At 46.8% G+C, this 24,570-nt stretch overlaps 8 protein-coding genes across 8 annotated transcripts; 3 read left to right on the plus strand and 5 right to left on the minus strand.

Moving 5' to 3' along the window:
* Positions 1-76: 76 nt before the first annotated feature.
* Positions 77-3,453, plus strand: EDB93DRAFT_1268114 (Creatinase aminopeptidase; the record flags this gene model as incomplete). The annotated part of the gene is made up of 13 exons (XM_041454275.1): positions 77-810; positions 861-935; positions 992-1,154; positions 1,211-1,547; positions 1,603-1,973; positions 2,026-2,179; positions 2,235-2,301; positions 2,355-2,466; positions 2,521-2,619; positions 2,678-2,792; positions 2,847-2,905; positions 2,963-3,082; positions 3,146-3,453. The coding sequence occupies 13 exons, from the start codon at positions 77-79 to the stop codon at positions 3,287-3,289; spliced, it is 2,550 nt and encodes an 849-aa protein (XP_041310017.1). The 3' UTR covers positions 3,290-3,453.
* A 204-nt stretch (positions 3,454-3,657) lies between these two features.
* EDB93DRAFT_1081184 (P-loop containing nucleoside triphosphate hydrolase protein) lies at positions 3,658-5,984 on the minus strand (the record flags this gene model as incomplete). Its single annotated transcript, XM_041445597.1, has 7 exons — positions 3,658-3,711; positions 3,765-3,863; positions 3,915-4,519; positions 4,573-5,020; positions 5,077-5,661; positions 5,714-5,836; positions 5,889-5,984. 7 exons carry the CDS (start codon positions 5,982-5,984, stop codon positions 3,658-3,660), a joined length of 2,010 nt encoding a protein of 669 aa, XP_041310018.1.
* Positions 5,985-6,266: 282 nt separating this feature from the next.
* On the minus strand, positions 6,267-8,230 carry EDB93DRAFT_1248277 (kinase-like domain-containing protein; the record flags this gene model as incomplete). Its single annotated transcript, XM_041452693.1, has 9 exons — positions 6,267-6,593; positions 6,644-6,865; positions 6,919-6,993; positions 7,044-7,214; positions 7,271-7,513; positions 7,561-7,734; positions 7,783-7,891; positions 7,942-7,997; positions 8,054-8,230. The coding sequence occupies 9 exons, from the start codon at positions 8,228-8,230 to the stop codon at positions 6,267-6,269; spliced, it is 1,554 nt and encodes a 517-aa protein (XP_041310019.1).
* A 373-nt stretch (positions 8,231-8,603) lies between these two features.
* EDB93DRAFT_1268136 (G-protein alpha subunit) lies at positions 8,604-10,999 on the minus strand (the record flags this gene model as incomplete). The annotated part of the gene is made up of 13 exons (XM_041454276.1): positions 8,604-8,852; positions 8,907-8,940; positions 8,995-9,012; positions 9,074-9,188; positions 9,241-9,290; positions 9,348-9,461; positions 9,515-9,558; positions 9,676-9,706; positions 9,843-9,952; positions 10,011-10,063; positions 10,112-10,691; positions 10,753-10,798; positions 10,856-10,999. 13 exons carry the CDS (start codon positions 10,997-10,999, stop codon positions 8,803-8,805), a joined length of 1,389 nt encoding a protein of 462 aa, XP_041310020.1. The 3' UTR covers positions 8,604-8,802.
* A 1,804-nt stretch (positions 11,000-12,803) lies between these two features.
* EDB93DRAFT_1132660 (uncharacterized protein) lies at positions 12,804-14,380 on the plus strand. The gene is made up of 7 exons (XM_041449004.1): positions 12,804-13,116; positions 13,180-13,209; positions 13,267-13,347; positions 13,396-13,407; positions 13,485-13,574; positions 13,626-13,847; positions 13,896-14,380. Exons 1-7 carry the CDS (start codon positions 12,958-12,960, stop codon positions 13,908-13,910), a joined length of 609 nt encoding a protein of 202 aa, XP_041310021.1. The 5' UTR covers positions 12,804-12,957; the 3' UTR covers positions 13,911-14,380.
* A 634-nt stretch (positions 14,381-15,014) lies between these two features.
* EDB93DRAFT_1336049 (RING-5 domain-containing protein) lies at positions 15,015-17,324 on the minus strand. The gene is made up of 8 exons (XM_041455321.1): positions 17,191-17,324; positions 16,962-17,134; positions 16,694-16,889; positions 16,063-16,642; positions 15,963-16,012; positions 15,550-15,910; positions 15,376-15,475; positions 15,015-15,320 (listed from the first exon to the last, which is right to left on the minus strand). The coding sequence occupies exons 1-8, from the start codon at positions 17,264-17,266 to the stop codon at positions 15,219-15,221; spliced, it is 1,638 nt and encodes a 545-aa protein (XP_041310022.1). The 5' UTR covers positions 17,267-17,324; the 3' UTR covers positions 15,015-15,218.
* Positions 17,325-17,597: 273 nt separating this feature from the next.
* On the plus strand, positions 17,598-19,828 carry EDB93DRAFT_1239514 (lysyl-tRNA synthetase; the record flags this gene model as incomplete). The annotated part of the gene is made up of 10 exons (XM_041451642.1): positions 17,598-17,662; positions 17,723-17,843; positions 17,892-18,163; positions 18,212-19,019; positions 19,069-19,119; positions 19,168-19,216; positions 19,273-19,430; positions 19,489-19,550; positions 19,604-19,683; positions 19,734-19,828. The coding sequence occupies 10 exons, from the start codon at positions 17,598-17,600 to the stop codon at positions 19,826-19,828; spliced, it is 1,761 nt and encodes a 586-aa protein (XP_041310023.1).
* Positions 19,829-23,246: 3,418 nt separating this feature from the next.
* EDB93DRAFT_1132677 (uncharacterized protein) lies at positions 23,247-23,790 on the minus strand. Its single transcript, XM_041449005.1, has one exon. It carries the CDS (start codon positions 23,768-23,770, stop codon positions 23,432-23,434), a length of 339 nt encoding a protein of 112 aa, XP_041310024.1. The 5' UTR covers positions 23,771-23,790; the 3' UTR covers positions 23,247-23,431.
* Positions 23,791-24,570: the final 780 nt, after the last annotated feature.

Genomic DNA, 24,570 nt, shown 5'->3' on the forward strand with positions numbered 1-24,570 from the left:
AGTACGTTCTAAGCTCATTAAATATTACCAGCACGGGCTCTTTGCTCTTTGCCCTCATCACCCGCCATCTAACATCATGCCGCCTCCTCCGCCGCCGCCTCCACCACCCATGTGCTTTCCTTTCACGAATCGCACACGAACTCGCGAATCCAGCCCTCTCATAGTTCGTACAGACTCGGAAAAATCTTATGCATCATCTCAGAGGTCCGACAACCGTTCCAACCATTCTGAGCGGTCCGACAATTATTCCTATCCTTCGTCCCAGAAGTCTGACAACCATTCCAATCGTTCGAAACGATCGCATAATTCCACAGGCTCCCAAAATAAGCTCGTCCGCTCCGGGTCTTACTCCACTACACGGACCATCTCATCAGACGTAGAGAAGCTATCTTTTGATTCAGATTCAGAAGTTTACGATGTCCCTACACTTGCTAACGAGAGTCGCATCAAGTTATCCCCACGCAGTGACAGCAAGTCTGCTCTGACAAGGGTTGATTCGAAGAAATCTACGAAATGGGGATATGGGTGGGGACTGGGAAAAGCCAAGGAGAGGGAAAGAGAGATGTTGCAACGATCACCCTCTGTTGATTCGGAAAGACCTCCGCTTTACAAACCGCCTACTCGTAGCTCCTCCAGGTCGAGCAGCACTAAACGCCCACCTTTCTATTCGAATGACTCTTCGAGCACGCTTGTTGGGTCTGCTTATGAACGCAAGGTCAATGACGTCGAATCCATCAAGGAGAAAGTAGACACGACAGAAAGATTGGATGAGATCAGAAAGTTGATGGTCAAGGAGAAACTCGATTACTAGTGAGCAAAATTAATCTCCACATTTTTTTAGGTTAACATTCCTACTTCAGCGTCGTACCCAGCGAAGACCCCCACCAGTCTGAGTACGTCGCAGCGGGTGACAAACGTAGGTCATGGATCTCTGGGTGAGTTATTTGTCTTGCGGTCTTGACTGTTTGACTTAATCTGACGTGATTTTCAGGTTCACTGGAAGTGCGGGCCAAGCTATCATTTCGAAGACGGCTGCTTACTTAGTGACCGACTCGCGCTACTGGTTGCAAGCTCGCGATGAACTTGACCCAAATTGGCACTTGATACCTGGTGGGGCTGTAGATGGCCCCAAAGACTGGATTGATTGGTTGGTTGTGCGTGTCATCAACTTAATTCCACGGCTTTTCCTTATAGAGTTGTGTTATATTAGGATCGTGTCAAGGATTCGAAGATTGGTATAGACGCACGCATGATCTCACATGACAAAGCTACTTCATTGAACAATCAACTCCACCACAAGAACTCGAAGCTCATATATCCTCCTCAGAATTTCATTGACATCATTTGGAAAGAAAAGCCCCTGCGATCCAAGGAACCCGTTTTTATTCAGTCTCTCGAATTCACGGGTAGAGAAGCTAGCACAAAAATCGCAGAAGTTCGCGCTTGGATCCAGGAACAACCTCCGGACGTCCCTTCTTACTCCAAAGCATCTCCGACTCCTGCCCAGATGCTTATCGGTACATTGATTACTTCTCTGTCCTCAATTGGTGCGTCCAATTTCCACCGAGATTTCTTGAGGGGATTTACAAAAACCACCATTAGCTTGGCTTCTTAACTTACGTGGCTCCGATATCCCTTTCAATCCTCTGTTTTACGCCTACTTGTTCATCTCTCTTGATAGGGTGGTCCTATTCTTAGATTCAGCCAAGCTTACTGATGAAGTGGAGGATCACCTACGTGCCCTCAACATCGAGCGGAAGGAATATAACGACATCTGGGCTTTCCTCCGCCGGCGAGAATGGGGCGAGGGGAAAGTCATCATTTCTCCAGAGACCTCCTACGCGATCTCCTTGATGTTGACGCATTTCCGTTATACCGTCAAGCCATCATTTGTTGAAAATATCAAGGCTATCAAGAATGAAGTAGAACTTGAAGGCTTGAGGCGCGCTTACCTTCGCGATGGTGCTGCATATGTGTGTATTCTCCGTTGACAGTTCTAATTTCACTTCATGCTCTCTCGTTTAGGTCAGATGGCTTGCATGGCTGGAGCACAAGATCCAACAAGGATATGACATTACGGAATATGAAGCAGCATGGCGTCTTACAGAGTACAGGAGGCAAAACAAGCACTATTGGGGTCTCGCGTACGAGAATATCTCTGCAAGCGGACCTAACGCGGGTGGGCAGCTTCTACAGCATGGTGATTCATATCGCTGATATTTCGGATCTTGTAGCTCTTCCCCACTATTCTCCTACGAAATCTGGCGCCCGGACGATTGATCGGGACACACCTTACCTTAAGTGAGCATAGAGAGCCCATCAAAGTTCGTGACCATTAACCTCGTTTACCCCAGTGATTCTGGAGGTCAATACCGTGATGGCACTTGTGACACAACACGCACAGTTCATTTTGGAAGGCCATCTGTAGACCAATCGGAAGCCTACACCCGCGTTTTGCAGGGTCACGTACGTCACTGGCGGTTATATCAGTCCCCGCACTTCCTCACCTTGTAATCTCAGATTGCGATCGATAGCGCAGTATTCCCTGAGGGAACCACCGGCTCCCAACTTGACGTTCTCGCTCGACGCGCGCTATGGAAGGACGGACTTAATTACATGGTATGTTGCTTCCTTGACGTATGCCTGACCATCATCTGATACGTTGTTTTGGATGTAGCACGGCACTGGCCACGGTTTTGGCTCGTTCTTAAACGTTCACGAAGGCCCACACGGATTTTCTAGCAGCGTTGCTCTAGTTCCTGGACACGTCATAACAAACGAGCCTGGTTTCTGTAAGTTACAAGCCGATATTTCTCCATCGTGACTCATCATGGTGTGAATTATAGATCTTGAAGGCCGATGGGGAATGCGCATTGAATCTGCGTTGGCTATTCGCAGAGTTAAGGTTCGTTGGTCTTGGTATCACCACACTACGATGACATTTCATGATATCGGCCACCAGACAAAAGGCGAATTCAACGGCGACGTGTGGCTTGGGTTTGAACGCTTCACGTGTGTCCCGATCCAGACGCGGATGGTCAAAGAAAGTATGCTTACAAAGGAAGAAAAGCAATGGTTGAAAGTAAGCGATCAGTGATCCTCCACCTGCGGAGCCTTCGGTTATCTAACGTGCCCGTTATCGCAGGATCACAATAAGAAGTGTCTAGAAAGACTCGAACCACTCCTTAAGGATGACAAGCGTGCCCTCAAGTGGCTGAAACGCGAATCTGACAGGGGTATAGGTATCGCTTCTCCTGGCCCCGGTGGAATTACCATTGATTGGGACTAAATACCTGCATCCAATTCTTTATCGACCTGGGCCACATCCTCCGTTACTGCGAAACCCTCCCTCCGTATATATTCCTCTACCTCCACTCTCCGCTATATTATACCTTACTTGACGACTAACCGAGGAAACGTCACAGGACGTCCCTCAAAGTGATGCATGTGCGACATATTCCAGAACGATCGACGAAACATCAAACATGATTTGCGCACAAAGCGTTTGTACATACTTATATACCTCCTAGTATGGTCTAAATGGCCCTCATTGGATTTCTTGATTGTCTGTAGGACAGCATTCAAGTTGTACTATAGTGGAATAGATTGCATGATATATGACGAAAATAATACATGAGAGCATACAATACGAACAGCCTAACGTCTGTTTGTTTTTCCAGCTTTCCGTTTGCCAGCGAAAAGATGTTTCGGCTGAGGAAGTTATTAACAACAAAGTCATTGAAGATGTGTTCATGATCACAAACCATTTTAGTTTGGATAACACGATCAGCCTCTCCAGCTTTAGCCAACCGGTTGCGCTCACGCTGTCCGAGGTTCCGTAGCTTGACAGCCTTGGACGCTTGCTAAAAAAAGACTTTCAGAGAGCTATTTGTCCAGGTAAAGATAAAACGAACCTGTTGATCACGCATACCAGCAAGTTGGCGATTTGATTTCGGTGCTCGTGGATGCTTGGCAAGAACTGTACCCGAGTTACCCTTAGCTCGCTTCTTCGGCGTCTGCTCCTCGCCATCAACATCCATCCAGTCACCTTCTTCACCTTCACTTGCGTCACCATCACCATCTTCCATATCAACATCCATGTCTGCTTCAGCACGTTTTCGCTTGGCTCCTTGGGCTTTGGCTATTATCCCAGCTCTCGCCTCTATGTTGCTTGGATCATAACCTGCTTTCTTGAGTTCAGTAGTGAGCTCGGACAGCGTGCGGAGGCCCGCTGTGCGCGGCAAACGAGACTGGTTCTTCATGGCTTTTTTGACGTTCTGTGAATGTATTTTATGCCCAAGAGCTTTTTTGGTCTCGACTGCTTCACGTTCGTCTTCAGAGTCAAAGATGTCCTCGTCGCTATCGTAAAAGCCCTCGGCCTCCAGTTTCTCTTCCTCGCGCTCAAGTGCCTCAAGTTTTTCGGCGATATCGGGGTCAATAAAGTCAGCAATGTTCTTGCCGTTCATGATTTCGGGCATGACATCCATCTTCCATTCAGGATTTGCGAGGATGTAATCCTCTGTATGAGGCGTTAGGAGGCACATGAAATTAGATATACAAAAAGCAGCTTACGCTTAATGTTGATGTTGAAAACACCAGGACCACCCTCTTCTAACTCCGTGTCTCGCAAAAGTTTCTTCCTGTCGGGATCATTCTTATCGTATGCCTTCCGCTCTTTGATAACATCGGGTATGAATGGCGCACGGACAACGTCGTCCCGAGCTTTCGGCTGTGCCACATGTATACGGTTAATCACAGAGTTGATTTTGGTGCCCTTGAGTTTCAAGTCGACGCGGTGTGCTAGGAGGGCATCGCATGCCTTGTTCTTGAGATCCATGACCCCTTCATCAGAATAACATGACACCTGGACGCATTGGACATTCTCAGTGTCAATAATTTCTTGGACAAGAGCACGATTCTCGGATGTAAGATCCTCAAGGCGAGTCACGTCGATTTTGTTGATGACAAGCATCGTCGGCTTGCCATTAAATAGAGGCTTGATAGAATGGAACAGTTTACACTGTAGGTAAAAATTGGCATGTGGTTCAGATGTAAAATGTATGCTGCAATACGCACTTGTGCTTCCACAGTGTAACCACACTGTTCACTTAGATCCATGAAATACAGCACGCAGCTCTTGAGGTGTGCAAGAGCTGTAATACTCTGCATTTCAATCGTGTTCATCTCCTCCAGCGGGTGATCTAAAATCCCAGGGGTATCGATTACCTGCCACCTCAGGTACTTGTAATCCAGATGGCCAATAAAAAGGGACTTGGTTGTAAAAGCATATGGCTGGACATCAACGTCCGCGCGTGTGACCTTATTGATAAATGACGACTTTCCGACATTTGGGTAGCCGCAAATGAGTAGAGTCCGGGTGTTAGGGTCGATGGCGGGAAGACGGGAAATGTGTTGGCGAACTTGCTCGAGGTAGGCAAGGGGATCTTTCTGTCTGCGCATGATAGTGGCCATACGACCCAGCGCCGCCCTTTTAAGCTGCTTGCAGCGGTATAAACTGTCGCCGAACTTGAGAAGTCGGACGTAATCTTTGGCAACCTGATCGATGAGATGTCGACATGTACGAAGTTGGCCTAGAGCAAGTTTGTAGTGATTTTTGTCGTACAATACATTCATGAGTGATGCCAGAAAGGGGTGTAAGTCCTGCCTCAGGTTTGTGAGTTTTGACCCCCCAGGAGAGCTTGATCAAACTCACGTCGAGGAGGGGGAACTCTGACAATATGGCTCCCAGTTTTTCATCGAAAGTGTCTTGCGTGAACTTGACCTTGCGCATGTAAAAATTACGGATGCGGCTGATCTTGAAGTTTTTGTGGATTACCTGTAACATTAGATGATTAGATTGCTCTAGATAATATCTTCAAATGACTCACTGTAGGTGTCTTTCGCTGGGTCTTGGACAGGACAATGTCCAAGAAATCTGCCGCGGTGGGCACAGGGGCAATTGCCTTCAGCCCACTGGTCGACATTTTAGAGGTATAAGGCTATGAAAATGAGTATTTTGGCGAAGTCGATGACCCTCCAAAGTTTTTGTGTATTCCCACGGTCCTCATGTACCACTCTTGCTAAGTGAACACCAACTACTAGTACTTATTGCTACTTGATCAGATACTAAGCGGTTACTGCAACAGCTGATCCTTCTAGATCCCAATGCTCACAGATCAGAGTGGTAGCATTATAATTCAAGCATCTTACATATATACATGGCCAATACAAGTGTACAACATATTACTGTACTTACGAGTTCAAGCCTACGTATGCGCAAGCGCGAAAGGATCTTCTGCCACCATCGTCATGGCGGCATCAGCCAGAAAACCTACATCCCACTCCACTTCGGTGGATGGGCGCTCGGTATCTTTCCTCTCGGCATCCATCTTCTGAGAGACTCGCTCGCACACTTGTTCTGCTGTTAGTCGGTCTCTCGGGTTTTGTTCCCACAGGGCTTCTATGAGACTCCACATAAAGTCGTCTAACACTTGGTGAACTTCACGTGGCCGCTCCGGCCGTTGTCCCCGTAGCACCAGGACCTTGAGATTCAAGTTCCCCTGGTTTTGAAACGGGTACATCCCTGTAAACATCTACAAGTTTTGTCGTAGGTCAAGCCGAACGAACTGATTTGTTTTCCTACCTCATAGCAGACGCAAGCCAATGCATACATATCGCACCGCCTTCTGTCCACCTTCAGGAGATCAGCTGCACTGTCTGCGCTCAGAAGTTCTGGAGCCATAAAATGAAGCGTTCCTATGACACCAGATGTTGTTGTCGTCATTTGAATACGAGAGTCTCGAGCTGTTACAATTCCAAAATCCGCGATGCATGCACGCCCAGAAGACGTTATCAGGATATTGACCTGTAAATACAAAACTTTAACTTTCCAAATGAGAAGTAGGCGCACACACTTACGCCTTTCAGGTCGCCATGACTCACTGCTGGCTCCATTGAGTGCAGGTACTTCAGGCCGCGTGCAACATCCAGGATCTCCACCACCATAAGCTGGATCCCTTGGTATAAAATAAAGCCGCACTCACCAGTGGATACCGGTCAGCATCAGGATGTCCCCTAAGATAGTGATTCACATGACCATCTGTCATCCAGGGGGATACCAGGCACCACGCGTCATCAAAGACGTATACGCCATAGAACGGAAGACAATTATCATGTCGCATATGGTACCAGATCACCGCCTCATTAGAAAATGACTACAACGCATGACAACATGTGATCTTCCGTTGACGCCTAGATCGAAATCACTGACTTTATGAAATTGTTCTGGGGAACGACGACCCTCTAGCACCTTTTTCACAGCAACAAGACGGCCGTTTAGCTTGCCTTGATAGATCAAGCCAAATCCGCCACAAAAATCGGTATGTTTTATGTCCTGAATGCAACGAAGTTGCAAACTCTGTGGGAACCGTCCAGATTTCCTGGAAAGTTTGAACACAGCATTCACCAGATACATTCTATATTTTTTCAGGATTTCAGACCGGGCCGTAAGTAGCTAACGAATGTCAAAGGGCGGTTGCGAAACCCCAAGTTAACGCTTACATTCTGCAGTATCTCAACCATGAACTGTGCATTGTCATCGGCGTAGAAAGCGCGGGCGAGCTCGTTCGATGTTGTATGATCGACAATCAACGCTCCTATGTTGTTGATGTCGAGGTCGTGTAACGTCTTATCGTTGATCAGGCCAGTATTGCAAACGTGCTTCTCGACTTGTGACTGTTCATACTGTTTAGTAGACCCCTCACTGACCAAAGTTTTGCAAACCCTATGTAGAATGTGGACAAGCTCATCTTTCATAGTCTTCAGATTCGAAAGACAGGCATCGTCTTCTCTTATCAACCACGCCTTTAGGTTTTCGAGTTCGTCGATAAGACTGGTATCGCATGAGGATTCAAACCACTGGTTCAAAAATATGACCCTGACCTTCGTTTCTCTGGAGCGCATAGATGAAGATGTGTGAAGGTGTACGCGTACAACGCCTGATGGCAACGCGAATCATGACACTGGCGGGCTGTTGTAACGCTGATAGACTCACCCCAAGAACAGGCAGGTTCTCGACGTCCTCACTACACGCTTTTCTCAACTGAGCTGGCAAGGCAATGAACGCATGCACAATGCCTTGGATCTCCAATTGGAATGTGTCGCGTTCTGGTCGAGTGATGACAGGAGCTGACTGCGTGCTTTCCATGGCTTGCCATTCTCCGAACAACATATTGGATTTGGGTGCATTTCGGTTAGGCCGCGTGTGGAGTTCTCGTATATGGTGCGGCAGCTCGTAGCGTTCAAGTACCGCATCGCAATGTACGCATTTCATCTTCGGCATGTTTGCGATAATCGTTGATCTCTCAAATCGACCAGACGCTAAATATCTTGGTTATTACAATAATAATCAAAATCGTCACTATTAGGAGATGTCAAGGCGTACCAGACTGGAATTGCTTATCAGGTAAGTCAAAGATCGGTGTGAGAGTGGTAGCTAAACTGGACTCCAGTTTCCAGCAGGCGCTAAACGCGTGTGCAAATTCATTTATGTCACGATTGTCTTCGGGCCGACCCTTTCGCTGGGAAGACAACCGAATAAAATTCTATATGCAACAAGGCTGAGAGATGAGGTGTGACAAATGATGGACGGGATATCAATAGTTGATGTTTGTAAAATAGTCAGCAAGAAAAGAAAGATCATCAGGTATCATTAGTCGGTAGGGAAGTGTCATGTTGAAAGGTAGTCAGATAAACATAGTGCTATGTCGATATCCTCGGCAGAATATGTTAACCGGGAGGGAATTACGCGAGACCAGTCTTTGCAATATGTGATCGAATAATAGCCTCTCCCACTGACGTATCTGTTATGAGCGCTTGGGTGAGGGTAGATATCTCTAAGAACGTACCGTTGACTATGATGTCCTGGGTTGCCCGGATATCCTGAATTTATATTGATTAGGTCTCGTGTAAATCTCAAATGACGGGAAAACTCACCAGCATAGAGGTGAAGTGCTGGGTAGCACACTTTTAGTGAACAAAGTGACTTCGAGACACGAAAAGAGTTTATACATACAACATATAACGCTCGACGGCTAATATCATGGCGCCTGTGAACTTGAATAAAGTGTGCCCTGAAATATTCTGACACATCGGCGTAGGTGTTCGGACGGTCGCCGTATGATGTGATACTATTGCTGAGCTGTGAGTACAGCCAACCAACAATTGATCATCAAATCTCACTATTTCCGCACTTTGACCCCAGCTTCCAGTTTCTTCTTTAGGAGATCCGTCTGCGCACAGTCATGTCACATCAGTCACACGGTCAAAGGAGTAAAAATAATGAAAACCTTGTTAAGCATCAGAACTAAATGCGAGTTCTTCAGGAGTTTGTTTGAGCATATAGCTGTGAATAGCTGCAACGAGTCGTCCACTCTATTTGTCCGCGGATCTTCTTCAAGGTACTATTTCGGGTGCAATGAATAGGAGCACAAGGGGAAGATACATAAAAACATACCTGATCAAATGCACTGATTGGCGCCAAAAAGATGATTGCAGTCGCTAATTCGAAACAAGGAAACACGGTCAGTTAGTAAATATTCCTTATTGCGGACAATGAATTCGTTTCCGCGGTGCCCGTATCCGCAGGTGTCACATGTAACAGAGTGAAACACCCACCATCGTCAAAATATGGTACCCATGCGTGGCGCTGATGCGATGGTCCGGAGTCAGATGGCAGGTCTGGTTAGATCATTAAATATCATGAACTCGCCTGACCACGCTAAAATGAATGTGGCCCTTTGATGAGCTAAACAGTAAAACGAGAAAGATAGGCACACACGTACAGCTCCACCGACGTCGTACATCAACCAATTGTATCTAGAACCACAAAGTTCTATATCGAAAGAATGCTCGGCCACGCCGAGCGTTTGTAGCCTGACATTCAGAAGATCAGCTAGATCAGACATACATTCAATATTTGTCAACAATTTCAGAACACGTATGCACTTTACCCGTTGACGGAAGGTAATCAGGCTGCGCGACACGCTTGATGCTATCTAGGAAGCTGGAAGAACAATCAACAAACGATACCCAAGGTACAGACGGGTCGTACAATGGTGCAGACTCATCAAGTCTGATTCGCCTGTTGTTGAGGAGTATTCGAACGGCCGGGTGCTTCCAGAGCTCATCTACCTCGTTTTGAACAGAAATGAGCGTCCTTGAAGCCAGGCTGGTCACCTGAGCAACAGCGGGGGAAAGTCCGCCAGTACCAGGAAGTGCACGACTCCGGTTGGGAGATAGAGGGGTAACAAGGGCCTGCCATCCTGCACGAACATAAACACCAGTTCGGCCGCCGGTCACAGCGACACCGCCACTGAGTTCAGATGCCAGCGAATCCTCCATTGCAACCAGAGGCACCAACTTAGTACGCAGCCCGGAGAATTCCTCGCTCAGATCACCCAAGGGGGCTAGGGAATGTGCAACAGCCTGGCCCTCCACCGAATCATCAATCGAGAGGTTGTTGAGTTCGTGGTCTAGTTCGTCTAGAATCATTCGAACAGCCTTGAGGATGTTGAAATACACAACTGGACGCCATAGGGGACGTTCGTGATCGAGGGCATGATGAGCATAGTATAACTGGAATTGCTTCTGGAGTGTTGACTTTCCGGATTCTGCCTGGCCAAGAAGCATGACTGTATGATCACATACATTTAAGTCATTTCAGAGTGGATAGTGTTCCTTGACAGAACGCACCCTTGACTTGTCTTCTCTGAGCATCCTTGCGCCTCATCCAGTCTCTCTGCAGATTTCGATGACCAAGAGTTCCTAGTCAATCAAAGTAAAATGAGGTACAGACCTTGAGCTCCTCATCAATTTTCTGGCTAACTCTGGCAGCCTCTTCATCGTAGAACTGATATTCCTTGTCAATGTTGGCGGCGTCAAAGGTCTGCATTAGGATTGGTTCAGAGGTGGAATGAGCATGACCTGGTCGTTTGGTCATTCTTCGGTTCCGGAGCACTTTCAACTTGAGATGCGAGCGGTGGAGGAAAAGGTCGATTGCGGCATGCCTGACAAGGCTAATATCCCACGTATGTACACTGTACAGGAATTTGGGCAACGAAGATCAAAGTAATACTTCCAGTCCCATCAAACTATCATTGTTTAGGTAAGCTGTGGACTTAACCGCAACGTTTGTCCTTTATTCCCTTTTACACCTTGACAAGTCGCTTGTCGTGATGGCTTTTGATACTAAACTGACTTTTAGCTGAACTTACCCGTGGCTTCGATCATATCCGAGAGCATGGGTAGTGATCAAGGCTATGCTGATGGTGGCTCATGTTGCAGTAGCTCTTCCCAACGGAGTTGAAGCGTCCCATAAGCCCTTAAGTACCTGTGGATCCTCAGTTCCACCCGGCGGCCATCACCGACTCTCTGTAGCAACCGCAGAACCTCGAGCATGTGCAATACATAGTAACGCTGCGACTGATGGGCCCAAAGGTGCAACGACACTTTTCCAAATTTGTTGCAGATATTAATCACGTTCGTCAGGATCTTCAATACAACCATCAGACATTATGTAACAGCATGGCTACTGCCTCTTTGATCCTGCTGTGCAGAGTTCCGTTGTTGATGGACTGAACAACGTAGAGTCGATATGGTGGATAGACCGCGGTAGCTACCATGGGACAAGACTATCCTCTCTTGGACTTGGGATCGCGGGTTATCTTCGGTTGGCGGATGAACGATCCCATAATTCACGAGGATTAATAATGGCTACAGAATGCAGCCTCAGTAACTCGACGCTTGAGCGGCACCAGATCTTTGGGTCCAGACCTCCGAGTTTCTCATGAATCCATATGCTTATCGCTGTTCTCTAGGTCTTCAAGGGCGCCGTCTGCGCAACTTTGTAGCGCAGTACGGTTATCTAAAAGGGCCTCAATCACCCATCGTACACCACGACAAGTCTACAAAACATCATAATGTGAGTATCAACTTTATTTGTCGCACGAAATGCACTACCCGAGAATTTCGAGTGCTAAAAATAGTTCTTCAAGCGAAACTCACATTTCAAAGATTTCCCATGATAGGCTCAAAACTTATATCCGCAGGTTTAAATAATGCAAGATACAATCCCATTCAGAAGTGTCAGTCCATTTGTGTCCATTTTCTGGTGCCCATTCCAGTAAGGAACCCATGTCTAACCCAGACTTTCCCTCTACCTTTTTGGACTCGTATGTGCGACTTATGACTGCAACCACTATGCAGAGTTTACAGGACTTGACATACGATCTTGTCGACTCGAGAAAGCTTGACTTCAGCCATCCGCGTCACTGCTAACATCCTCGTGTCTTCAAGAACTCTTCTTCGTCGACCAATGTAGCGATATATTCATATCGAGGTCCACACGTTTCAAATCGTTTGCCGACGGAGTGCGGAAATTTTGGTCGACGAGAATGATGTGCATGATGCAGCACGTTAGTGAGCTTCTGTTATAACTATTTTGTAAGTTGTTGGAATTGAATATTGTAGGCCTCGCCATCCCAGCCTCGTTACGAGCTGCTGCAATACATATAATTCGGGTTCGAAGCCTGCAGCGTGTCACTCTGTCAGTAGAAACAAATATTCGTGTTGTGAATTCAAGCTATATGTGAAAGTAATTTAGGCGCTGTCCCCGTGCGCCAGACATGAGAAACCGCGATCCGACATTCTTCCTGATGACAGGGCCGAGCAATCCAGTATTCGCCTCGGGACGATATATAACTTGAATTGTGAGAGGAGGCGGGATTCCGGTCTTATCCGCGAAAGTTCACACCAGCGTCACATACATAAGTTCTCCGAGTCCGTTTATTCACGCACTACGGTTCAAACGTTCACGTTTCGTTTGCTTGTGTCGCACAACTTAATACTACACAAAGTCCTAGTCATTGACGTCATCGTACTACGGTTCGCCTCACTAAAATGTCCCGTCCTGTCCAGCGTGCTTTTTCCATCCTCCGTTCCGGAATGAGAGCGAACCACAGCGTACGCTCATCGTTTACGACGTCTAGCAGACGTACGATGGCTTCGGCCGTCCCGCATGCATCTCATGGAAACTACGGGAGTGATACGCCATGGATGGTGCGTGCTCTTACGATGCACCTGCCATTAGTTTGAGTTGAAAAGTTGGATTGAAATCTTCAGATTGGCTCGGCTTTGATATTTGGTCCCGTGGTGGGTTTCCAGACGCGTCTTTTTTACATCGAAAGGAGGTCTAAGGGATGATTTTAGGTTCTCTATCTCTTGTCGCCATCTGCGCGCAAGACTAGTCATGCCCATGAGTCGGAGCACGGTCACAACGCACACCGGAGTGTATGTCCATCTTTTATTATGTTCAGTAAATAACTCATGGGAAGACAGGACGCCAGTCATGTAAGCATGCGAAATTGATATTGTAATGCTGCAGTTTTCTTAACAAAAGTTACTTGTGTTCATGGTGCTTTGCATAGCATGTCGAGCCGCAATCCCCTGCAATGACAGATGATGAAGGTACCGAGGTGTCGGGTGAGGAAATTAAGCAGTCGATGGAGCAGGCATTCGTACGTTTGTTTTCTTACCAAACCGGTGATGTTTTTATATATGATACGAAGGACACGGATTCTCCTAAGGACGCTCAGGAGCACGAGGAAGCTGTCGCTAAAAGTGAAGAGACGTCTGTAGCATCGAGCGAAACTGTTTCCCAGGAGAGTGCAGATGCTGCTCCCTCAGAGGTTGATTCAGCACCGTCCGAAGAGGAGAAACAAGAGGTCGCACCAGAAGTTGAAGTTGCTCAGCCTCAGTCTCTACAAAATACCATTGCAAGCGAGGCTGCTGTAAGTTTCCTTTTGTTCCAATCTTGACATATACTCATGGCATGCTAGGAAGAGAAGCATTGAGCGATGAGCTCATAAAATCTATCATAGAGCTGTCTACTTATTTAGTATTTACTTCGTAAGTAGAAGTTGTGTGTCACAATGCACCCGAAAGTCATTAGTTACAGAATCTTTGCCCGCCCAGACTCAATTTCCAGAGTCTAGACCTGTCAAATCATCATAGGTACACGTCAAAAAGAGCAAGAAAAAAACTCGAAACGTGTATGAGTTAGCGAGTGAATATTACTTGAATACATTCATTGACCTCGAGACTTTTTGTATGTCCACTATTGATAGCCTAGAATATAGAATAGCACTATGGCACTCGAAGTGTGCGGATTTCAGCTACCTATCACTACAGTGACTACGTAGCACTGAATGTTTTAACATATCTGCAAATGATTGATCGTGCTTAGTCTTGTTCATGGTCCACTAGGCTTGGGTAGGTGGTAGTAGCTGTAAGGTAGAAAGGTATTTGGGGCAACATTTAACGCTGGTGTTGAAGGATCACTGCAACCAAGCAAAGTTAGGCTTGGCGATACTCGTAATCACCAAACTTAATAAGGCTTACTTATTGGGAAGGCCAGGTAGTATACTGTGAACCTGTGCGAACTGTGAAGCTCTGTGACTCACTGTGACTCGCTGTCGCAAGACCACAAATTGGACTTGTCACTTTACTGATGAGGGATCTGCACACTGGAACTTGAGATTGTTCGTATTTTATAATGGTCTATTAGTACGAAGATAAAACATACACAGGCCAAGATAGTTGCCCCCTACTTGATAGATTCGGTATATAAACACTGGGACTTGAGATTGTTCATGGGCATGACTCGGAGGTCTGTAAGTTCTCACAAATGACGGTTTCACGCTCATACTCGATTCATAGGGATCACCGGATGGCATCTGTCGTTGCCCTTTTCAAGTGTAATACCTAACGAAAGAAATTACAGGAGGCTCTTGGTCTCAATTACAATGCCCTCCTGGATCGTCAACGTTGTCTATAGCCACAACTTGGGCCGCATTCGCGTCACTCGAACTCTCGCAAAATCGCCATTGAAGTCATCATGGCTTAACTTCTGAACTTCATACTATCGCCGCCGGACGTTCCTTCATTAAAGGCCTGACTAGATCTTAGCAACACTTTAATTCCTAAGATTACGCTGTGTGCTTCGGATAATGTCCAAGAAATACAATGATTTTACGATGCTGGATATCTTATAGGTAGAGTAAGTGTGGAAGGGGATAATGAAACTGTGCTACGTTGAAGAGGCGGATGCGTGACGCAAATTGTAGTGAGCAATCTCAGTCTCAGGGAAGAATGACTGGCATCTACTCAAAACCCTCCACCGCAATATTCCACTTCCAGCGCCCTTCCGCAAAACCGTTTGAAGTATCCTCCAGTAATATCTCGTTGCGCTTCGCGACATAGACCTGAAGAGTGAACGGCTATGAGTATTCAATAGCGACACGTAGAGAAACAGCGAACCGTCTTATCAGTCACCTTCTGTCGCAGAGTCGAGATTGCTTCTGGATCAATCGGTGACTCAAGCAGCTCTGATAAGTCCTCAACCGCTTTTTCCAAATCCCTAAAGAAAAAACCGATTGAACAGATCCGTGGAATATGATCGAGCAGGGGCGAAAGCCAGATCGAATGTCTTACCTCTGATTATCTTCGAACAGTTCTTTCTCATTTCCCTTGTCCAGATAAAACGCCATTGCGTACGTCCACTTTAGCGTTGCGCGGCATCGTTCTGCCTCTTCTACAGCACGCTTCATGAATTGCACCTCAATCCAAGTGAGCGAGGACGTTATCTGCATCTCCTCCATCTTCTTCTCGGTCTTGTTGTACATCTCGACAGATAGTTTTGCGGACTGCTCGTGATTCGCCCACCGGTTATAGTAGTGGAGATAGCGCTCCAGGGAAGCACGGGACCTGGACTGCGCATCACGGGCGTCCACACCAGCCTTCTCATCGTAGCGGTTGCACGAGTACCACGCTGTGCCATGTTCAGACCAGGGGCCTGTGTAGAACAGAATGTCAGGATGAAACGAGGCGATGTACGAGACACGAACCCATGCACACCCAGCAGAATTCATACTTGCATTTCTTGCAAGTCATGTGGCTGACAAAACAGTCAGCATAAACTCGTATTCCTCGAAATGAAACACGCACTTGCAACCACCATTTTTCTCTATAGTACTCTGGCACTTACTACACTCCTTTGTGTTACTCTTGATCCAATTTGCAGTTTCACTATCATCCCTACATTTTTTCAACCACATCTTGGCGACGGGACAAATGACTGGGCGATGGTCACTGTCGATAGAGCACCCAAAGCAGAACTTATGATTTGCACCACAACTGACGGTTGGAACCATAGTTGTGAGGGATGAACGAGAGGAAGCAGAAGGGCACGAGACGGTGTAAGTGCACGATGGGTAAGGACAATATTTCAGGTGCGGGTTGGCACCGACAAAGTGCCGGACGAGCAATTCCTGGAATCGCTCGCGAGTCCGCCCATCTTCATCCTCACCATATTTTTCTAAAGTAGACATAATAAAGGGGTCAGGAGCAACAAGTGAACAACCCTCAGCCATGCAACGGATAGCATGCTCGCCCTCCTCGCGGATCTTAGAGGTTATATATGCTGTCCAGCAGCCTGCACAGAAGGAATGGTCGCACGAAAGTGAGAGGAATGATGTCTGAGTGTCATCGAAACAAATGGGGCAAACCCAAGGTTCGGCTTTGGGAACTAGGCACGCAAAGTAAGTTAGGTTGGATATATCAGCTTCGAGTGACGTACCTGGTGTCAGACGAGTTGTTCTGCGACGGCTGCCTGAAGAGCGGATGGGTGCAGGACCCGTTACAGAGGGAGAGGCGCGGGAAGGAGTTGATACACCAGCTGCGACAGAAACGGAGGATGCATTGTCCATGTACTTCTCGATGAGGCGCTCCTTATTCCAATTCATGTTACGCAGTAATAAGGAAGCTGCACTTTCCTATATATCACAAAGGAGAATCGCAGAACAGAACCATCAGTATGATATCATACTTGAGACATTCATACGGACATCAACGCCGAATATGCTCGATATGTGATCCACATCAGCAGCCGCGAGCTTCTCAACTGCTTGCTGGGAAAGTGACTCATGTTCGATTTCATACGCCTTGCGAGGTGAATGTTGAGGTACTTTAAAGTCGTCCGCGAACTCCATGTCCATGTCATCATCACTGGGTGCTGAACCTGCGATGTTGTCGGCGATCAAATGAGCCACGACAACTTGAAGAAGGGTAACACACCATCGTCACCTGTACTGATCATGTCCTCATCATAGAAAGCATCCTCATCGTCTGAGTAATCATAGTCGGAAGACATTGTCGTTGTTGTGGGTGATGTCGAAGGTGTTGCTTGCGGCGTGGGCCGGTCTGTATCGATTAGCATACCCTGTAAGCACTACCAAAACGGATAATCTTATTATGTAACCAACTCCATGACTAATCGGCATTGCGGCACTGCTAAGTCATTTTCAAATTCCGCTTGGCGGCATTTGCGGCACCCATCACGTGATGCCTGACTCGTTTCAAGAAAGTTGATATTGATCCAAAAATGTTACATGCAAAGATTAAGGTTCCTTACTTCTTTGCGTCAGATACCATCAAGATATCCAGTCAGACCAACACGACCTCCCACTATCTTGCTTAGAAACATGGCATCAGAAAGTCCTGCAGGAACACACAAAGATCCCGTCACGGGAGAGATGATTTCCAAGACGTGCGTGGCGAGTCATTCCGAAAGATCAGGATCATATCTGCTCACTCACAGATCACACAGTGAGCTGAAGCGTCGCGAGAAGCAGCGCGAAAAAGATGCAAAGAAGGCTGAGAAGGCTGCTGCCACACCTCAAGCTGCATCTAAGCCTGCAGCGGCAAATGAGGATGACCTGAACCCAAATGCAAGCCATCTTTGTTAACAATCGAGCACTGATCCTGACACAATGCAGCAATACTTTGAGCTGCGTGCTCGTACGATCCAAAAGCTCAAGGAGACTCAGTCTCCTAATCCTTACCCGCACAAATTTCATGTCACCCAGAGCATCACCTCTTTTGTTGAAGAATACAGCAAGGAAGGCTTGATTTCTGCTGGCCAGAAGCTCGATGACACAATTGTTGCTCTGTCTGGTCGTATACACAATATCCGGAGCAGCGGCAACAAACTCAAATTTTATGACCTACACGGCGAAGGCACACAAGTGCAGATTCTCGCAAATGTCCGGTGAGGTCCATCTTAAACGACGGCTTACATGTATTAAATCGTATATAGCGATGCGGAAAACTCAGATGAATTCATGTCTACGCAAGCACTGTTCCGGCGCGGAGACATCGTCGGTGTCGTTGGCTACCCCTCGCGCAGTCAGAAGGGCGAGCTTAGTATCTCCCCCTCGTCTATGGTTCTTCTCGCACCCAATCTGCACCAACTCCCATCCGCCCACTTTGGTCTTAAGGATCAGGAAACCCGGTACCGCAAGCGTTACCTCGATCTCATCATGTCCCCTAGTACGCGCAACATCTTCATCACGCGTGCGCGTGTGATCAATTACCTCCGCCGCTACCTCGATAACCTCGGCTTCCTCGAGGTTGAGACACCTATGACGAGCATGGTTGCAGGTGGTGCCACTGCACGTCCATTTGTAACGCATCATAATGATCTGGATTTGGACTTGTACCTCCGTGTTGCACCTGAGCTATACCTGAAGCAGCTTACTGTCGGTGGACTCGACCGTGTGTACGAGATTGGACGTGTCTTCCGGAATGAAGGCATTGATTTGACACACAACCCTGAGTTCACTCTCTGCGAGTTTTACATGGCCTACGCGGACATGTATGACTTGATGGAAATCACGGAGAACCTTCTTGAGGGTATGGTCAAGTACCTCAACGGCGGTAGCACGATTATAAAGTATCACCCCGAGGGCAAGGACGGCAAGGAGCTCGTGCTGGACTTCAAGACGCCGTGGAAGAGGTATGACATGATCGAGACGCTCGAGGAGAAGACAGGAGTCAAGTTCCCCCCTGGTGACACGTTGCACACGGCGGAGACCAACAAGTTCTTGCGGGACTTGTGTACTAAGGTCAGTGATTTGATCTCGACCTCTGAGGAATGTCGCTGATGTGTCACAGCACAACGTTGATTGCAGTGAGCCCCGGACTAACGCCCGACTCCTTGATAAGGTTTGTCTTCTTCGGTATCATTTAACGTTGTCATTAATTCGCGTATAGCTTGTTGGCGATTTCATCGAGCCCTTGTGTGTCTCTCCTGCATTCATCAGTATGTCTTATCATCATGTCTTCTTGCCTGTGCCGACCACATCTCCATATATGCAGCTGGCCACCCACAAGTCATGTCCCCCCTCGCCAAGAACCACCGCTCACGTCCCGGTCTGTGTGAACGTTTCGAAGGCTTCATGTGCGGGAAGGAATTTTGTAATGCGTACACCGAGTTGAACGATCCATTTGAGCAGAGGTTGCGCTTCGAGGAGCAGGTAAGACACGACCCGTCACTTCATGTCCTGCTTACATTTTCTCATCATGCAACTTCAGTCGCGTCAGAAGGAGCAAGGTGATGACGAAGCACAAGGTGTAGATGAAGTATTTGTTGATGCGTATGTTGTACTTCTTGCTCGTTCATTGTTCTTCCTAAACCCAACAAATACAGGCTTGAGCACGGTCTACCACCAACTGCAGGCTGGGGCATGGGTATCGACAGGCTCATCATGTTCCTTACTGACTCCCCTAGTACGTGTCTTTTGGTCTAGTGTCACACAGCTGCTGACGGTCGTGTGCAGACATCAAGGAAGTGCTTTTGTTCCCTGCTATGAAGCCTATTGAGACGGCAGCCAACACAAGCGGAAAGGAGCCTGGCCCTGCCGGGCAGTTGTGAGGTAGAGCCCTTTGAGGCGATCTAAAAGTAGATGATATCATGATGGATAGAACAAATGGTTGTATATTTTGAGCTTGTGGCGAAGTAATGTTCAAAAGTCACGCCAAAGATCATTATCACTTGGGTCATTTAGGGATGTCATGCAGGAAAGCTTACCGTTGTTGGGACTGTGTTCCCTTGTGTGAACTCCGTTTACGCGGATCGCTTAAATTTCCGAAATTTCCGTCACAGCTGAGTCAACATCTGAGATCTTTGCACCACTTCAAAGTCTCCAACAACAGTTATCTTAATCATTACATCTTTATCAAGTTACAGGGACGCAAGAGACAACGATGTTTCACGGTACAAACTATCGAGAAGACTTTGTGAAGCCGTCGTTGTTTTCCAGTGCCAGAGACACCGGGGTTAGAACTTCAAAGACTCGGTGGCTTCCAAAGTGGAGCACGCTACAATCACTGGGCTGGTGAGCGAGACTCAAGTAGTGCTGAGCGGCCACAATAGCAAGTGGATTGGATCGGATTGCAATGTGCAGCCATCATACCGAGTCAGCAAGCCCTCGAACTCAAGCTTAGTGGACCGTGGACAAGACTAAGCACGATCAATCATTTGCAGATATGTTAAAACATTCACATTGCTTGAGCAGTACCAAAATTTGTCCAAAATCAACTGTACTGATAATTGATTAACTCGACACTAGGCATCGTACCATCAACCATGATATCAAACCGAGAGCAGAAACATAGCTCACTGTTGTGATGTGCTGCTCAGGCTTCCGGCTTAATTACGGCCACTAGTCTTATCCTTATCGCAATAAATGATATTGGATCCATTTTCCTAAGCGCACAGGTGAGCCATGTGGTTGAATCCTGGTTGCTCAGTGACTCACGTCATGTGTAAATGCGCAATGATAGCCCTGACAGCACTGTGATCTTGGAGGGAAGCAAGATCGTCCTTGACAGCCATTGTCGGCCTGGGTACTGACGGCCATAGATGCTGTCAAAGCACAAACAAGGGCAAGGAAGGAGAAACCCATTTTCTGTGGGAGCTAGTATGAAGTCTTCTGAGAATGGGGAACATTATAGGAGGACGACCAGCTTTTATATCCTGCCTGGATATATTTATGGACGCGATTCTGATCAATTTGGCAGAATCGTTATTGCTGTCAGATGGTAGAATTCCGGCAGAACCTGCAGGAGCGCATTTAATTGAACGTGTATTCATCCAAATCATTTTCATACGGCTGAACTATCATCTGTAGATGATCTATACTTTCTGTCGCCTGCTATTACGACAACCGGGTTTATCTTCCTCCGTCATGTTCGTCGGTGCTTCCGCAATCACATTTTTAGATTTCCTCACATTTTTGTGACATGTTAACGACTTTCAAAATTACCTGGCCTTCCCAATAAGTAAGCCTTATTAAGCTTGGTTGCATCAACACCAGCGTTAAATGTTATCCCAAATACTTTTCTACCTTACAGCTACTACCACCTACCCGCTCAAAAACTCAATCTTAACCATGAACAAGACTAAGCACGATCAATCATTTGCAGATATGATAAAACATGCACATTGCTTGAGCAGTACCAAAGTTTGTCCAAAATCAACTGTACTGATTGACTCGACACTAGGCATTGTACCATCAACCATGATATTAAACCGAGAGCAGAAACATAGCTTACTGTCGTGATGTGCTGTTCAGGATTCCGGCTTAAGCAAGTCTGCCGCCACCACCATTACCAACCGCTCTGCAATGTGTAACTGTATCATGTTTCTAAGGCACACAGGTGAGTTATGTGGTTGAATCCTGGTCGCTCAGAGACTCACGTCAGGTTGGCAAGTATAGCCTGGGCAGCAGGAGCCTTGCTTTTTAGGGTCGCACACGTCATTCTGTCTACCACAATTGTTCGTGGTGGTCTGGGCACTGACGGACATAGATGCTGTCAAAGCACAAACAAGGGCAAGGAAGGAGAAACGCATTTTCTGTGAGAGCTAGTATGAAGCCTTCTGAGAATGGGGAACACTATAGGAGGACGACCAGCTTTTATATCCTGCCTGGATATATTTATGGATGCGATTCTGATCAATTTGGCAGAATCGTTATTGCTGTCAGATGGTGGAATTTCGGTAGAACCTGCAGGAGCGCGTTCAATTGATTAGGACTATCATTTCATATTCTGCCGGCAGCCATCGACAATCATCTTTTTCGAATTCGTCACCACAGAACGGTCATTCAGACCCCCGATCTCTTATCCCGATCTCTCACTTATCGCTCCATCATTTGAACCTGAGTGACCCTGCGCAGTGACGAAGTCGATGCTCATTCTCGATACTTCCAATAATAATGATCAAGGTATAGCAGGAAGGGTTGCTCGCGGCAGAGCCCGCTATGGTCGTTTCCTGCGATCACTATCAAACTTGACGCCGCTATCGCAACAATATTCTACGGATTCATTTCTAGGGTTTGGTGTTGCCAATTTTCACCTGCATCTGTGCTGTTAGAATCTACCCGAAGGCCATGGGCAACTGCCAATCAACTTGGAGCTGGTCTGGATGAGCTTTCTAGCCAACAAAAAAGTTGTCCTCAACACGTGTATTCATTCAAATCATTTTCATATGGCTGAACTATCATCTGTAGATATTCTATCCTCTCCTCGGCCTGTTGTTACGACAAGCGGGTTTATCTTCCTCCGTCATGTCGTCAGTACCTCTGCAAAATGAACATACTTTCAGGCTGAACAGTCCAGCTATGACTACTAGAAAGCCGAGCGACATCTATTTCTGAACTTTGAAGGCCCTTGGAACCGAGACTCAAAATCTCGCATTCACAAATAGAGCCAATCGCGACTAAGCTCAATGTCACGACGGTTCATATAGAGGGATGAAAAGATCTGTTGGTACCAGGAATGCGTGCCGGACCAGAAAATAAGAGCAGGAACTTCGTCAGCGAAAGATCCAGGGACTTTGTGACAAGTAGAGAAAGGAGACTCGGATGACCGTCATGGAAAAGCATCTTCTAGGAAGTCGACCCCTCGAAAATTTTTGTTGAGCTGCAGTCGTGCTCAATAACTTGACCTTGTGTTTGCCGTCGTGCAGTAGTCTCTTAACGAGAATGAGAGAACGTTCGTTCAGACCCCCGATATCTCACTTGTCGCTCAATCATTTGAACCCGAGTGGCTCTGCGCAGCGACGGTGAAAATTGGCAAACCCTAGTAATTATCCGTAGAATATTATTGCGATAGCACCGTAGTGATCGCAGGAAACGACCGAAGCGGGCCCTGCCACGAGCAGCCTTTCCAAGTCCTGCTATACTTTGATCTATCGATAAGAATGAGCATCAACTTCTTCTCAACTTCTGCATCTGTGCTGTTAGAATCTACCTGAAGGCCATGGGCAACTGCAAATGAACTTGGAGCTGGTCTGGAATCTGCATCAGGAAAAAACCAATACCGGTGTAGTCCCAGTGACGGCTACATAGTGCTACGTAGTCACTGTAGTCATATGTAGCTGAAACCAGGGCTATGTAGAGCACTGGGAGTTCTTGTATTCACTGTAGTAGCCAATATCCGCAATTACATCGCTGTAGTCCTATTCTAAATGAATCTAAGTAGTTGTAGTGGACATACAAAAAGTCTCGAGGTCAATGAATGTATTTAAGTAAAATTCACTCGCCAACTCATACACATTCGCGCTCGTCCACGTAGGATCGACCGATTGACCCATCTTGGGTATGAGGTGAGATGGACGAATAATCTCGTCAACATGAATCACGGCCGAATTCAGTCGCAAGTGACGAGTTGAACGAGATATTTGACGCAGACCAGACGACTCGTCTGGCTCTCTGAACGGGGTAAACCATTCAACGTACGCAAGGGGTCGAGAGTATGCGCCAAATTGACGAGGCAGCCTGAACAACACACAGACCTGCGCAACACGGAGCATCAGAGAAAGGATGACATCTGCAAAACCGTTCAAATGTCACAACACGTAACACTACCTGATTAGGAATTGTGAAAACGCTCGAGTATTATGACGCATGCGTCATACAAACATGACACCTTATAAACTCATCACCACTCTCACATAACCCTTGGCGCAGGTGAGACATGGTAGCAGCGACATTATGTTGTAGTTATAAAGTGGTAAAAGTATTATATTGTAGTCATGGGGTAGTAAGAACATTATATTGTACTTGTTAGTGCTGCCGCGGTCCGGTCCAGAACCACGGTTCTCGCATCAGCCAGAACCGGACCGGAAGGCGGTTCTCGGTTCTACATATTCCCGAACCGTTCTGAACTGTTGTCAACTTCGACTTCGATCGATCGACTTCAACTTCAACAACATTGGCCTCAACGTCAGACTGTCGTCTTCGAGATTTGCACTCTAGGTTAATCAGGCAATCTTTAGCATTTTTGAAGGTAAGTACTAACTAATCAAATTATCAATATTCTTGCCTACTGACATATGTTTGACTATGTTACAGATATATGTTAATTCAAGTCTGCACACTTCCTAGACAGTCATGATCCTCCACCGGCTCTCAAGTCTTTGTTCTGGGGCATGTGGGTGTTGGCTCCCTGTTCCATGTACAAAACGAGGTGCTGACAACAAAATTGTGAGTTATCTCTGACAATGTCTCAACATCAGGCATTTGACTGCAGTATGGCAAAGATTTGGCTAGCTTTGTCTAATGCATAATAATTAAAATTGCTATCACAATTGTAGACCACATGATAAAGCAA

Source organism: Suillus bovinus (genome assembly GCF_016758785.1).
Source record: "Suillus bovinus strain UH-Sbo-P2 chromosome Unknown EDB93scaffold_13, whole genome shotgun sequence".
NCBI classification, from domain to species: domain Eukaryota; kingdom Fungi; phylum Basidiomycota; class Agaricomycetes; order Boletales; family Suillaceae; genus Suillus; species Suillus bovinus.

What these genes read in the sequence shown, in the direction of transcription:
- EDB93DRAFT_1132660 (XM_041449004.1), top strand. Translation starts at nt 12,958, where the DNA reads ATGTCCCGTCCTGTCCAGCGTGCTTTTTCCATCCTCCGTTCCGGAATG. An exon ending in GGAGTGATACGCCATGGATG is followed by an intron (nt 13,117 to 13,179) that starts GTGCGTGCTCTT and finishes TGAAATCTTCAG; the next exon opens with ATTGGCTCGGCTTTGATATT. An exon ending in CTTTGATATTTGGTCCCGTG is followed by an intron (nt 13,210 to 13,266) that starts GTGGGTTTCCAG and finishes GGATGATTTTAG; the next exon opens with GTTCTCTATCTCTTGTCGCC.
- EDB93DRAFT_1336049 (XM_041455321.1), bottom strand. Translation starts at nt 17,266, where the DNA reads ATGTCTTCCGACTATGATTACTCAGACGATGAGGATGCTTTCTATGAT. An exon ending in GATCAGTACAGGTGACGATG is followed by an intron (nt 17,135 to 17,190) that starts GTGTGTTACCCT and finishes ACAACATCGCAG; the next exon opens with GTTCAGCACCCAGTGATGAT. An exon ending in AACAACTCGTCTGACACCAG is followed by an intron (nt 16,643 to 16,693) that starts GTACGTCACTCG and finishes TTGCGTGCCTAG; the next exon opens with TTCCCAAAGCCGAACCTTGG.
- EDB93DRAFT_1132677 (XM_041449005.1), bottom strand. Translation starts at nt 23,770, where the DNA reads ATGCTCCGTGTTGCGCAGGTCTGTGTGTTGTTCAGGCTGCCTCGTCAA.